This window comes from Musca domestica, unplaced genomic scaffold (genome assembly GCF_030504385.1).
Source record: "Musca domestica strain aabys unplaced genomic scaffold, Musca_domestica.polishedcontigs.V.1.1 9, whole genome shotgun sequence".
In the NCBI taxonomy this organism is placed as follows: Eukaryota; Metazoa; Arthropoda; class Insecta; order Diptera; family Muscidae; genus Musca; species Musca domestica.
Genome location: NW_026712435.1, coordinates 17,512,514 through 17,528,063, shown reverse-complemented (window position 1 = coordinate 17,528,063; position 15,550 = coordinate 17,512,514). Strand labels below are relative to the sequence as shown.

Below are 15,550 nucleotides of genomic sequence, written 5' to 3'. Positions count from 1 at the left end.
ACACATGCCCAAAAATCACCTGAATATCTCAACTCCAGACTAACATTACTAACATAGACTATTATATAAAATTTGAGGATTCCAGCCCTATCTCTTCACCCAATACCAAATTTATTACCATTTAGTAATGTTTTGAACAAATATAGGACGGATTTCCAAACCACAGCCAAATCTCAAACACAGTTAATCTAAATATTGTTAATCTAAATATCAAATTTCAGAGATTTATCTCTATCCCTACACTCAATACCAAATATAGTACCTTTCAGTACTTTTCGTACAAGTATAGTACACACTTCCAAAACCACTTCCATATTTCCAGGCTACACATAAATACCGACCCTAATACTTAATTTCAAACTGCAAGCACTATCTGTTCACCCAATACCGAATTGTACCAAATATAGTACTATTTAGTACTTTCCGTGCACTTGTAGTACACATTTCCGAAACCACCTCCATATGTCCAAGCTACACATGAACAGCGACCCCAATACCAAATTAAAAGCACTGGTCACTCAATACAAACATGTATCATTCATAGTACTATTTAGTACTTTTCGTTGCACTTGTAGTACATTTTCAAAATCACCTTTTTATCACAAACCTACGACCAACAGGCATCCCAATACAACATTTCAAAATTCAAGTTTCAACCGTTCACTCTAAATCTATCTGTCTATCCATCATTTAGTACAATTCCACGTTTAGCTCACATTTCCAAAACCACCTTCATATATCAACTAACCTTGAAACTCATACCAAATTGTAAGTTTTTAGCTCGATCCGTTCACATTTTGTTCATCTATCCTGCATTTTGTTCATCTATCCTGCACTCTATCCCAGAATCCCAACTTACTTGTCATCACAACATTGGGCGCCACTTCAATCAGTGCAATATCATTTGCTATAGTTCTCAAATCGAATTCCTCATGGACTTTAGTGCGTTTGATGCTATAATCAACGGCATTAGCTTCCGCTGGATTGGAAAGATCGTGGGCGCCCAAGCGGACCAATATTAAATTCGTATTTATGCAATGGGCCGAGGTGAGAACGTATTTCGAAGATACCAAACTGCCGCCACATAAATATTTCATTGTACCGGGAGAGAGCTCATCACGATAGCCCAAGGCTGCCATCCAGGGATAGGCTCCTGCAAAACAAAAAAAAAAATGAATGAAATATATATAAACCCTTTTGCAGGGGTTTTAAAGCAATAACTAACCTCTCTTGGCTTCCGTTCCACCCACAACACGATTTGTATTTCCTCGACTAATGCCACAGGTTTCAACAGCAGCTTGTGTTGGCGGTGCCTGGGTAGTGGTGAGTACAATTGCTCCACCAGGCTGTGGTATCGGTTGATAGACATTCTGTCCTGGTGCTGCTGTGGTGGATGTTGTCAGAATTATTGGTCCCACCGGTTGCGGTATGGGCTGATACACATTTGTACCCCCATTATTTGCAGGTGGCATTGGCTGATACACCGTGGACGGTGGAGTTGGGGCTGCTGGTGGCATTGTATTAACAGAATTTTGCCCTGGTGTTTGGAAAACAAAGGGATTTGTATTTGAAGTACCGGGATAGACCATTGGAGGTGTTGCAGTTGTTGAAGTCTGAATGTTTGAATTGTAATTTGCCAGAGGTGCAAACAGAAATACATTAGCGGGTGGAGTTGTCGTGGATGTTGTCCCGAAAAGCATCATAATTGGTGATTTGACAGGTGTTGGTGTTGTACGAGGTGTTCCACAGCAAATCTGAATAGAAATGGGAATGTGAAAAAATATACATTGAACTAAAGGCCTATCACTTATAGCTGTTGCTACTTCCACTTTAGGACTTTTATTTCTGTCAACCCTGAGTGGTCTGTGAAATTTGGAGAGCATGGAACTCTTATTTCACATTTTATATGAGAGACGATTATTCAAAATTTTGACGCTTTGTTGGGGAGGTCCCTGAAGGAGTGAACAGATACAGGGAGAGATGAAGAAACTCCAACCAACTTCAGACTGCTGTCATTTCAAAGCCAATCGTCCGACAGTTGTTTCAATTATTCCAGTGACAACTCATTATATTGTTTACAAGCGTACAAAAGCATTTTGGTGAGAATTTTCCCAGAAAAAAAGTTATGCGTGATGGAATTCAAGCGTGATAGTGTGATTTCTTTATATTTGGCTGGAAAACCAAAAGTGGCTATCGTCAGAGCACTCCAGCATTCAAATGTAAATAAATCTTTTGGGTCTCGTACCACTGCTCGTTACCGATACTGCGATACTGGTAGCATAGCCCGACGCCAAGGAAGTGGTCGGAAGAAAACAGCAACATCAGCAGAAATGGTTCGAAAAGTAAAGAAGAGGCTTGCTCGAAATACGCGTCGCAGAGGCCGAAAAATGGTTAGTGAGCTGAACATATCGCAATATTTTCTTCGGCAAATATTGAAAAATGAGCTCGGGGTAAAGCCATTGAAATTCCAAAAAGTGCAAGAACTTACACCGCAACAGAAAAAAAGACTCAAAAGAGCTAAAGAGTTGCTTTGCTTGGCCGAAAGTGGTGAACTGCCGAATTTGGTTTTCTCCGATCAGAAAACATTCGTTGTCCAGCAGTTTGTAAACAAACAAAATGATCGTGTTTACCTGCCAAAGAGGTCAGCTGAAACTGTGCACCTTCGGTTGCCACCAGAACTCAAGCGCAGCCCATGGCGATGGTATGGGCCGCCATAACAGCCGATTGTCGCTTTTCGCTCGTATTAATCGTCCGTGAAATCAGAATAAATGCCGAATATTATCGCGAAAATATTCTGGAGGGTGTATTAAAGCATTGGGCACGCAAACATTTTGGGCGCAGATCTTGGGCATTCCAACAGGACTCAGCACCATCGCACTCAGTAATCGCCACCCAAGAATGGTAACAAAATGAGGTTCCTAGCTTCAAAAAAAAATCTCCGGATACCAATCCGTTGGACTATTGTGTCTAGAGTATTTTGGAAAGCAAGGTTGGCATTAAAAAATACCAAGGTGTCGATCACCTCAAGCAAGCGCTTCGCCGGGGATGGGCCAAAATATCGCAGAGCAACATTCGGCCAGCGTGTGACGGTCTCATTGACCGTTTGAAGGCCATAATTCGTGCCAAGGTGACCAATTTGAGCAAATCTTATTCTAAAATTTGATGCTATTTCCGACATTTTATGCTTTCGTTCAATAAAATTTTAAAAAATGTAAAAATTATGGCGTTTTGCAGTTTTCGTATCTCACTCTTTGTTGCATTTTTTTCATCTCACCCTGTATATTCATGATCAGGATAAAATTCTAAGTCGATTTAGCGATGTCCGTCTGCTTGTCTGTCTGTCTTTTGGAATCACGATATAGCCCACATTATTTGACGCAGAGCTTCAAAATTTGGCAGAACAATTTGTATTGTATCTAGGATGGCTGGTATTGAAAATGACGGTCCACGTTTTGTTATAGCCCCCATATAACGATACCTCCTGATATTCAGTATTTTAATGATTTTATAACATTTTTCCTCGGATTTGCATAAAAATTAGTATTTGTAATTCGTAATGATTTCTAGCGTCCGTGCCGGAACATAGTGTATACAGGTTCAAGTTTTGGTATATCCCCTTATAACGGTACCTCCCGATTTTCGGCGTTTTGATGATTTTTGACACATTTTCAACGGTTTTGTCCAAAAATTGGTATTTGTAGTCCGTAATATATTTTCGCTCCTATGGCGGAACATAGTATGTATACGTCCACGTTTTCGTATAGCCCCCACATCATGGTACCTCCCCATATTCAGTCTTTTGATTAATTTTGCCACCTTTTTTTTTACGGTTTTTCCTAAAAATTGATATTTGAAGTTCATAATGAGTTCTAGCTCCGGTGGCAGAATATTGAATATTTAGGTCCACGTTTTCCTATAGCGCACATATAACGATACCCATCGATATTCGATATTTTGATAATCCTAGTCACAATTTACCCAAGAAATTGTTTCAAATTTGGTAGATGAGAATCCTTGAAGTATAAAATGGTCTATAGAGGTTTCCGATTTGGTATGGCCCCCAAATAATGGCCTCACCCACATTATGGTTTTTTGAAAAATTTAACACCATTATCCAAACGGTCTTATTATTATTATTTGTAGTTTAGAGTAGAACACGTTTGAATTCAGATACCTTTCTACAAAAATGTTTTCTTTGCCCAAAGGTTCGGTCCGGCCTAATTTAATGTTTTTTTACTTGTTTTCAATTCCCTTGAAAATTCCCCCCATTTCGACTTACCATAAAATGCATGCCATTAAAACCACAAATGGAATTACTCATAAAAGTTTGGAAATCTGTTGCATACGATGTCTTGCGAACTTCATCGTAATATTCCTGAACCATATCCGGACACTTGGCAAGCGTAACACATTTGCCGGCACGTAAACGGGAATCAACACAATCCTGGGCTAAAAATAAATAAATTTAGGCAAAACTCAAATTATATTCCCGAAAAAAGTTGGTTTCAATATCCCCACCTAGATTTGGAGGCTTTGCCACCTTGGTGGGATTTTTGGTAGAGTTTTCTATGATTTCTTCACGATTTAAGTTCATTTCTTCACGATTTGATGGTTGGCCCAATAAAAGAGCCATTAATGACATGAGATGTAAATACATGGGAGAGCTAATGGCGATGATGATCAATAATTTACACAACTCAATTGAGATTTAATTTTTTTAAAGGACTAGTCTTTTATTTAAATTATTTTTTTTATAAAATTTCTTTTAATAAATAACGAGTTTTTTATTTCGACAATAAAACACTGCACATTTTTTTTTCTGTTGGATCCTTAATTTTCAACATAACGCCGTCTTCGCCTTTTGCTATTTGCCGCTGGCAAATGGGAAAATATCATCATTTCCGAACCGGAACCCGCACTCGAAGTTTGTGCCTTTGCCGCTGCTGCTGCTGATCGTAACTCTAAACTTTGTGTGTCCAACATTTCCACCAAATGTTCACTTGTCATCGGCTGACCGGATGTTTGTTGTTCATTCATTTGTTGTTGTAGAGCCATTAATTGGTCACTGGTCATTAACTGGTCGGTCATCAAGGTTTGGGTTGGTTGCTGACTGGCGGCAGCATTGCTGGAATGACTGATGGTCAGTTGACTCATCATGACTGGCTGACTGGCTGGTGCAATGGGTTGGCTCATCATGGCCATTTGTTGTTGTTGCTGCTGCTGCTGCTGCTGCTGCTGCTGCTGTTGGGCAGACATTTGTTGTCGTGGATCTATACAAGGACAATAGGGGATGGGCCGATCTCCATTCGCCAAACATACCAAAGGCACGGCAGGACATGGTGGCAGTGTGGTGACAGGTGGCATTGCAGATGTCGGTGGTGTTGGCTGATATGTGGGAATGGTGGTGTAGGGTGGTATAAATGTAGGTGGTATTGGTGACCCCGGTGGCGGTGGATACACCGGACAAATTCCCTTGATGTTGGCCAAATACGAAAGAAATGGCCAGAAATAGATTTTCAAACAGAAATCGTCAAACAGCATTTTGGCACTGAAATTAAATGTGAACTCCATGTTGATGCTTCACCACGGCAATGGTCACTCGTTGGCTCGCCCGCTAGTTGTCACGTATTTGATGGTGAGGCGTTTGATTTACAACTAAGCCTTGAACTGGAGCCGAACAATTGAAATGAATGTGGCGCTGAATGGATGACAGCTGTAATTATGAATTGAATAACGAAGCGGTAGAACGACCGAACTAAAATTGGACAATTGACACAATTCTAAGTCGAAATAGCAATTATTAAAACGCACTGGAAAATGCATAATTACGCTTACATAAATATATTCGCTCGCCTACCACAACACCGCCATGGGCGTAAATTGAACACTTTCTATGACCCCAAAGGTGAGAGCAATTTTAATTATTTATTTCCCACTGGAATAAATTTTAAAATTATTTAATTGCCGTTTTAGGTATTCTAAAAAGCAAGATCAGCCAAGGGATGCATTGAATACCCAATCTACATATCTCGTATCTACGCCTCTGACTTTTTTTTTTGAAAAATTGGTGTTTTTGTGTTTTCACTTTCAGTTGTTTTAACTTTTTGCAATCCATATAATTTATAATTATTTCACGCTTTATAACAATTTTTTTTATTCTTTAACAATTTCTTAACAATTGAGTGGGTCGTAAATAAATATGTATGTATGTGTCGGCAATAATATTTTACACAAATCTCGCCCAACATTCAATCTATTTTCAAATATTCGAAGTATTTCACGACGCCACACACATCGACAAAAACCCCACAATGGCATACATACATATGTATGTACTTGTCCCAGCGAACCGAACTGCTCAAGTTCCTTCTAACTTGAAATCGAAAATCGGATGAAACTTCCATTATCGGATGCGTATTCGGTCCGACTTCTGACCGAAAGTTATAGAGAATGGTTGACGTGTTGTCGGACCAAAGGGCCGGATGAAAGTCTAAAGTTTAAGCCGACTTTCGAACCGAATTCGCAAGAATATTCGGAAGGGAAATTAGAGTTGTCGGACCGAACTGGAAAGTAAAATCGTACGCATTTCTGATGTTTTGCTGACTTTCTAACAGTTTTCGGACCGAATTCGGAAGAATCGTCTATTCATATACATTTTCTGGAAAAAATATTACCATCTGGTTCTAATATGGATTTGGTTTCACAATATAATAGCAATACGACTCATCTAAATCGGATGCTAGTTCTATGCTATTAACGCTATTCTATGCTATTAACGACTGATATTTCATTTTTTCCTATTGACAAAATAGCATACATTTAGATGGGTATTAAATTGGAATGGACTGCGGATTGCTGGGTTACCACTCAAGCAGAAGAGAAAAAATCACTCAGAGAAATTTCTCAGAATTCGGACCTACGTCGGTTCGACGAGTCAGAAAAACTTCAGACTTTGAGCAGACATTTGGTTCGCTGGATTCTTGCCCCCCAATTCAAATCGAAATTCCTATGAAACGTTCAATTTTGGATACATATTCGGCTCGACTTCTGATCGAAAGTTATTTGGAGTGGTTGACGTGTTGTTGAACCGAAGTGTCTGTTGAAAAGATGTTCCTGTTGGGCGGTCGTCTGTATATTCCATTCTAATTAATTGACGGCCTCATTCCCAAACATGATGCCAAGATTCTTCTTTCCCATATCCTTAAACTCTCCATTTGAACCGAGGATATGTCAGCCCAAGTGAAAAGGGAAGGAATACCTTGAATCACCAACCTTGATCGTAGGGATATATCTCCGGAAGATCTTTGCTGTAGGCAGTGGCTGGCCTTTGTAAACCACAGATACACACTTTCCAACGTTGAGGTCATTTGTTTAAGTAATTGTGGATAGTATTCAAGTACGCATTCAATCTTCTTTCCACTGTGATTCCGAAGCGACCTCGTAGCGCCAATAAGATGTCATTGACCTAAATTAGCAGTAATCCTCCTACAGGTGGTCCAGGGATGTCGCTGACAAACATGTTGTATAAGACCGGTCTCAGCAGTTTTCAGACAGTTTGTCATCAACTCTAATCCGAAAGACTCTATCCTGGGGGAAGCTTGCTACCATGCGTCAGGTTTGTCCAAATCAAATCCAAACGATTACATTTTGTATAATATGCCATTTGCCATACCGTATCAAAGGTTCCAAGCCAAGCCAAGACCAATTGTAATTGTACCCAGTTCGGACTTGAAGCCATCCCTGACGTATGTTTTAAAGACTGCTACGCCATGGATTGTAGAGTGTTTTGATCTATATTTGAATTGGCAATCCTTTGGTATCCTCCTCTCTTCGATGGGAAATAGGAGATGTTCAAGAAGCTTTACAAAGGGTGACATCAGGGATATCGGTCTACTGGGTGCGATAAAAGAACTGCAACAAAGTCAAACGCCATAAATTTTACATTTTGTTTTAATTTATTGAATGAAATCAAAACATGTCGGAAATAGCTTCAAATTTTAGAATAAGTTTTGATTTGTTCGAATTGGTCACGTTTGACAGGAATTATGGCCTTCAAACGGCCAAAGAAACCGTCACACGCAGCCCGAATGTTGCTCTACGGTATTTTGGCTCATTCCCGGCGAAGCGCTAGTTTGAAGTGATCGACACTTTGGTAGTTTTTAGTGCCAAACTTGCTATCCGGAAATTTTTTTTGGCTATTGTGCGCTGGAAATGAAGCAAGGAACCTAATTTTGTAACGATTTTTAGGTGGCTCGTGCTGAGTGCAATGATGCTGAGTCCTGTTGGAATGTCCAAGATTTGCGGCCAAAATGTCTGCGTGCCCAAGGCTTTAATACACCATCCAGAATATTTTCGCGATAATATTCGGCATTTATTTTGATGCCACGATCTATTAATACGAGCTGAGAGCGACAATCGGCTTTTATGGCGGCCCACACCATCACCATGGCCGGCGCTTAAGTTCTGAGTTTATTTTCTTTCTGTTGCGGTGCAAGTTCTTGTACTTATTGGAATTTCAATGGCTTTACCCCGAGCTCATTTTCAATATTTGCCGAATGGAATATTGCGATGTTGCTGATTTCTTCCGTCCACTTCCTTGACGTCGGGCTACGCTACCAGTATCACGGTAACGAGCGATGGTACGAGCCACTTGTAGTTTTCCAGCGAAATATTAAGAATTCAAACTATAACGCTTGAATTCCATTACAAATAACTTGTTTCTGGAAAATGCTCACCAAAATTGTAGAGGTATTTTCTTGTAAACAATATAATGATCTGTCACTGGAATAATTTTAACAGCTCTTGGACAAGTGGCTTAGAAATGACAGCAGTCTGAAATTGGTCGGAGTTTTTTCATCTCACCCTGTAGAGGTCTTGTTATAATTGATCCGACCATGTCTGGATCAACAAATCCATTTTCATCGGTGTGCATTCATGGTAGAGCCATCTGTTTTGAATTCGTTGCCGAATTCAACAAAGGGCATGTGATTTTCAATTTCTTCCACTGTTGTATCGACAAGGTTACCGAAGGTATTCTTTATTATTTTCTCGGACTGATGATTATCCTGTATATGGTCGGCCAGAATCTCAACTTTTTGTGTGTTATCCGAGGTAATCACTCAACTATTTGTTACTATTCCTTTTATTGACTACCGAAATGCCAGGCCAGCGGCATTATTATTCTATTTCATGAATAATAATAATTTGCTTGATAATTATACTTAAGTTCCTGTCTTTTCCTCTCGGCGATGAATCTGTGGATGTTGGGTGGAAGATCTCTAAGCAAATAACTCCTGACTTCCCGGGTTGGCACGTTGTTTTCGATCTAAATATAGTGCTTTACATTTTTCTCTGCTATGGTAACATTTCTCTCCACAGAGAGAGAGAGAGAGAGAGAGAAAGAGAGGGAGAGAAAGGGAAGAGAGAAACACACTGCATTTTATTTCCTGTTTTGCAAATGTTACCAAACAAGCAGAAGAGAAAACAAACATAAAATCCCTCAGACAAATTGGGAGGATTGGGATAATCGTCGGACATATATCGGTCAAACGCTTCAAACAAAACTTCAGACTTTGAACAAATGTGTCAGACTTGTGACATTTGGTTCGCTGGGTGTTATCCAAGTTCTGGTCGAGTAGGTGTCAGCAATTATGTTTTCGACTACAATTTCACATCGATCAACCACTTCGCCGCCGGATAAGCAGTGATAATCACTAATTTAATTAGAAAAGCAGGCAATGACATTTCAAATATTTAAATCAGTTATAATCTGTGAAATGATTTCTATTACATTTGATAATTGATTTGTCATTGGCCGTTGAGCTTTTTATTGGTTGACCGTAGCTGTCAGATTACATGCAAGCAACAAATAATTATTCTATTTCACGCCTGATATTTTGGGAAAGGAGACTAAAAATAGATTGCAGACCTTTCTTTAATGGGTTTTTACAGCCACAATTCAGTGTATTTAAATTGTCAATTCCATTGCGGATAAATCAAATGTAAAATTCAGTAGCTTTAATTTGACGTATAGGCCATAGAATTGACAATTGAAATCCACTTGACTAGTTATATTTAAATACTACAAATTGCCCGCTATTTCGTCATCAAAAAGTTCACCTCAATTTTCAAAATTCCAGCTCTATCCTAAGACCCAATGCCAAATTTATAATCATACTTTTCGAACAGTATAACTACCTCCATATCAAAATTTAGGATTCCAGTACTAACCCTTTGCCCTAGCTCTTTGATTTCCCCCTTTACCAAATGTAGTACCGTTTAGTACAATTATAGTCTCAACTACAGACACTCCAGTTCCAATTCTATCCCTTAACCCAATACCAAATTATGTAGCATTTAGTACTTTTAGTACTACGCATTTTTATACCTTACCCATATGGCTACAGAGGGTATATATCATTTGATACGGTCAAAACGTGCCTAGTCGAAATAACCGTTTTAGACCCTAGGTCTCTTTGGTCCACAAATGGTCAAAATTTTGAATAATTATAACTCTTATAAAATATGATGTAAGAGTCCGATTGTTTTCAAATTTCACTCATCCCAATATTTATATTAACCCGAGGTCTGGTGTTAAGATGGAATATATCGGTCCACTACTTCTGGTACCTCCCACACACAAGTTCGAAATTTTCAAAAAAAAAAACACAAAATATTTTTTTCTGCACAGAAAGAGAAAGGATAATCCGATTTTGCTCCAACATTGCAAATCCTAATATTTGCATCAGTTCTAGGTCAGGTGCAAAAATGGATAATATCGGTCCACTCCATCTAGTGCCTCCCCCATAAAAGGTAAACATTTTTAGTAATTATATGTCATTTTTAATAATGTGATGTAAGAATCTAATTGTCTTAAAATTTCACACATTCCAATATTTTTATTAACCCAAGATCTGGTGTTAAGATGGAATATACCTGTCCAATCCTACCGTACCTCCCGCACAAAAGGTCGAAATTTTGAATATCCATTAAGCTCATTAAATACGAAATTAACATCCGATTCCATTCAGACTTGGCACATCTGTATATTTCTATCAATACAGGATCTGTTAAAAAATGGTAGAAATCGGACCATTCCTTCTGGTACCTAACCCACAAAGGGTCAAAGTTTTGAATAACAAAAACGTTTTTAAAAAAAAATCGAAATAAGCCTCAGGCTCTCTTTATATTTCACACATTCCATTATTTCCACTAACAAAAGATCTGTTGTGAAGATGGAATATATCGGTCCACTCGTTTTGGTACCTCCACCAAAAAGGCTCAAAATTTTGAATATTCATGAAGCTCATGAAAAGCGAAATTGACTTCCGATTCCATTCAAGACTTGGTACATCCCAATAATTTTCAAACAATTATAGAATACATTTTCAATCCCACTTCCACATCTTAACCACGGACACCAACAACTATCTGCTCACCCAATAAAAAGAAATTATGGCGTTTGACTTTGTTGCAGTTTTTTATACCCTCCACCATACTATGGAGGGTATATTAACTTTGTCATTCCGTTTGTAATTCCTCGAAATACTGATATCAAACCCAACAAAGTATATATATTCTTGATCAGCGTAAAATTCTAAGTCGATTTAGCGATGTCCGTCTGTCTGTCTGTCTGTCCGTCTGTTGTAATCACGCTATCTTTCGAATGAATTGAGATAGATGGCTAAAATTTTGCACACATGTTTATTTTTCCAGTAGGCAGGTTAAGTTCGTTAATGGGCCATGTAGGTCCACGTTTTCATATAGCCCCCATATAACGGTACCTCTCTATATTCGATATTTTGATGATTTTAGCGATATTATTCACGGGAATTGTTTCAAATTTGGTATTTGAAGTTCAAAATGGATACTACACCCTAAGACGGAAAATTGTCTGTGCAGATCCACGTCTTCGTATAGCCCCGATATAACGGTACCTCCCGATATTCGGTTTTTCGATGATTGTAGCGTCATTATTCACGGGAATTGTTTCAAATTTGGTATTTGAAGTTCGTTATAGGAACTACAGTCTGTGACAGAAAATTGTCTGTGCGGGTCCAGGTCTTCGTATAGGCCCCATATATCAGTGCCTCCCTATATTCGGTATTTTGACGATTTTAGGTACAATACCCACTGAAGTTGTTTGAGATGTGGTATTTGAAGTTCGTAATAGATGCTACAGCCTGTGACAGAAAATTGTCTATGCTGGTCCAGGTCTTCGCACAGCTCCAATTTAACGGCACCTCCTTATATACGATATTTTGATGATTTTAGCTACGTTATTCGCCGTTTATTTCAAGTTTCGAATTTGCTTAATGGCTTATGACAAACAATGCCTATGTATGTCCACGTCGTATAGACTCCAATATAAGGCTATATTCGGTATTTTTAAAATTTTAACAGAATTTTTTAAGGATTTTATTTTTTAGAAATTTCCAAATTCGTTCAAAATGGTGGAGGTTATTAAAAGTTCGGCCCGGCCGAACTTACTGCTTTTTAACTTGTTTTATCTCACCCTATACATTCCAACATTGATTTTCATACCAAATTTCAAGTCTTTAGCTTTATCCGTTCACATAGTTAAAATTGGTATTAATTTATAAGTTTAATACCATTTTATATCTTTTCGTATCCTTTAAGTTCGAATTACCAAAAACCCTTTGGCACATCTATCCTGCACTCCATCAGTGACTTATTCCACATTTCATTCTATGCAAAATCATAAATTCCATATTTATCTCAGGTTTCTGATTGAGAGAAATATTAAGATACGGCAAGTTGTAAAGTATCGCTGTCTTGTTATGAGAGATAAAGTTATGACAGATAAAAGTATTGAAAATTATGATCCTTTGTGGGTGAGGTATCAGAAGGGGTTCTCACATATAAATCATCTTCACAACAGATCTTGTGTTAGCAAAAATGTTTCTATGTGTGAAATTTGAAGATAGTTGGATGCTTATTTCGCTTTCCTGGAGCGTTTTGTTTTTCAAAATCTTCAACCCTATGTGGGGGAGGTGCTAGAAGAAATTGTCCGATCTCTACCATCTTTATAACGGATCTTGTGTTAATGAAACTATTGAGATATACCGAGTCTGAATGAAATTGGATGCTAATTTCGCATTTTATGAGCTTTTATTTAAAACTTTGACACTTTGTGGGGAAGGTACAAGAAGGAGTTGAACGATATATTCCATATTTATACCAGACCTTGGGTTAATGAATGTATTGTGATGTGTGCAATTCTCAGACTATCGGAATCTTGCATCATATTTTATAAGAGTTATAATTATTTAAAATGTTGAAACTTTGTGGGGGAGATACCAGAAGGAATCGACCGATATTGCCCATCTCCGAACTCGATTTTCGACAATAATATTACGATGTACCAAATTTGGATCGAATGGGATATTCCCTTTGAGAGTTATCGTGCGCTCCAGCCAGACAAACAGACGTCCTGAAAGGGATTAGGTCCAAAGAGACCAAGGGTCTAAAACCGTTACTTCGACTAGGCACGTTTTGGCCGTATCAAATGACATGACTCCCTCTAGAGCCATATAGCTGAGGGTATAATTACAAATTTTTTGCATTTTTATACCCTCAGCAATATGGCTAGTTATCGATATGGTATAGCCCCCATATAACGGTACCTCCCGATATTCGATATTTTCTTAGTTTTAGCCACATTTTTTAATGGAATTTGTCTCAAAATCCACACAAGGGGTTCCTTCAGAGTATACTACCCTTGGAAGAGACTTGTCTATATGGGTCCACGACATCGTATATCCCCCATATAAAGGTACATCACGATAATCGGTATTATGACGATTTTAGCGACATTTTTCAATGGAATTTTCTCAAAATCCTCACCAGCAGTTTATTTTGAGTATTTTACCCCCTGGAAGAGAATAGGTCCATGATATCGTATAGCCCTAATATAACGGTACCCTCCGATATTCGGTATTTTGGGCGAATTTTTTTCTAATTTCGTATTTAAAGTTTGAAGCTCATAATGAATGCAGCAACCTATGATGGAAAATTGTCTATGCAGGTCCACGTCTTCGTATAGCCCACATCTCCCTTTATTCGGTATTTGGGTGACATTAGCAACATTATTCACCGGAATTATCTCAAATTTGATGATATAAACGACATTATTCAACCGAATTATTTCATATTTCGTATTTGAAGTTTAGAATCGCTAGTACAGCCTATGACAGAAAATTGTCTGTGTCTATATGTCTTCGTATAGCCCTCCCGATATTCGGTACTTTAATGATTTTAGCTACATTTTTCACCGATTTTTTTCCAATTTCACATTTGAATATTTTAATGGCTTATGACAAAAGTTGCCTATGCAGGTCCACGTCATCGTATAGACCCTAATATAACGGCTATATTCGTATTTTTAAGATTTTAACAGAATTTTTAACGGATTTTATTTGTTTGGAAATTGCCAAATTTCTTTCCAAATGGAAGTTATTCAAAGTTCGGCCCGATCGAACTTCCAGCTTTTTTACTTGTTTGTCTTACACCACACTTTACTACAGGTTATTATGTTTTTGTGCAATTTTTTCTAACATGCAGAAGGAAACGAAATCATTTGTTTACCCAAGGATAAACTCTACTAAAATTGGCGGGAAACCGAACATATTTAGGTATAGCTCAAATGTATATTACCGGTTTTTTTGTTCACGAAATGGACGTCCAAACAGAACCTAAAAGCAGGTACATCAAATTTGGTAAAAATTGGTCTAGATATAGCTCCAATATATGCCACATTTGATACGAGAGGTCACAAATAGATTTTATTGACTTGAGTATTTATCTTCGCTGGCATTTCTTTACATTTAACAAATTTGTATAACATCGCCATGGAAATTCCAGACATGTAATCAAAAATATAAATATCTATTTAATTGTTTACCAACTATTTCACTCACATTTCACATTTTTCACTTTGCACACTACCAATAGCAATATAATCAAGAATTTCGAAATTCGGTCCACCACAACTTTTTGTAACTTATGCATTTTTTAGCCGAAGAAAAATCCAAATTTCTTTCTTTCTTTTTTCGAACCTTAAACGTCCACCACTGAGATAACGTCAAAACTTATTGAACCGCCAACCAACAAAACTAAACAAAAATTAATAGCGGCCAAGTTTCAGACGATCTGTCGAAAATATTCTCACACAGAGAGTGGTGGAAAAAAAGACCAAATAACTGAAAAGTTGTTAAATGATTTAATTATTGTTATAAGCAATTTCATATTTAATTGATTTTTAAATTAAAATCTGACAAAAAAAAAACCGTAAAATGCTGTGAAGCATTTTGATTCATCCACCCGCACTGTAGAAATGTGTAAATGAAAAATGTGTTGAATCACATACACACACACACACACATAAACACATAGCTAGAGTCACAATAAATGATGGCAATTTGATTTTATTTTTCACAAAGTGAATTGACCTTAAACAAGTAAAAAAGCTGTAAGTTCGGCCGGACCGAACTTTAAATACCCTCCACCATTTGGAACGACAACAGACAAT

The 15,550-nt window shown here is 37.9% G+C and overlaps 2 protein-coding genes across 2 annotated transcripts in view; both read right to left on the bottom strand.

Annotated features, from left to right (window-relative positions):
• Positions 1 to 15,045, bottom strand: part of LOC101892880 (uncharacterized) — a 45,515-nt gene extending 30,470 nt beyond the window's left edge. The window contains exons 1-4 of the mRNA XM_059131638.1: positions 14,940 to 15,045; positions 4,280 to 4,449; positions 1,226 to 1,754; positions 860 to 1,153 (exon numbers count right to left, since the gene is read on the bottom strand). Coding sequence (XP_058987621.1) covers positions 860 to 1,153; positions 1,226 to 1,754; positions 4,280 to 4,449; positions 14,940 to 15,030 — 1,084 coding nt within the window. The 5' untranslated portion in view covers positions 15,031 to 15,045. The remainder of the gene's footprint in view (positions 1 to 859; positions 1,154 to 1,225; positions 1,755 to 4,279; positions 4,450 to 14,939) is intronic.
• LOC131806896 (probable basic-leucine zipper transcription factor R) lies at positions 4,793 to 5,712 on the bottom strand. The gene has a single exon (XM_059131759.1). It carries the CDS (start codon positions 5,569 to 5,571, stop codon positions 4,831 to 4,833), a length of 741 nt encoding a protein of 246 aa, XP_058987742.1. The 5' UTR covers positions 5,572 to 5,712; the 3' UTR covers positions 4,793 to 4,830.
• Positions 15,046 to 15,550: the final 505 nt, after the last annotated feature.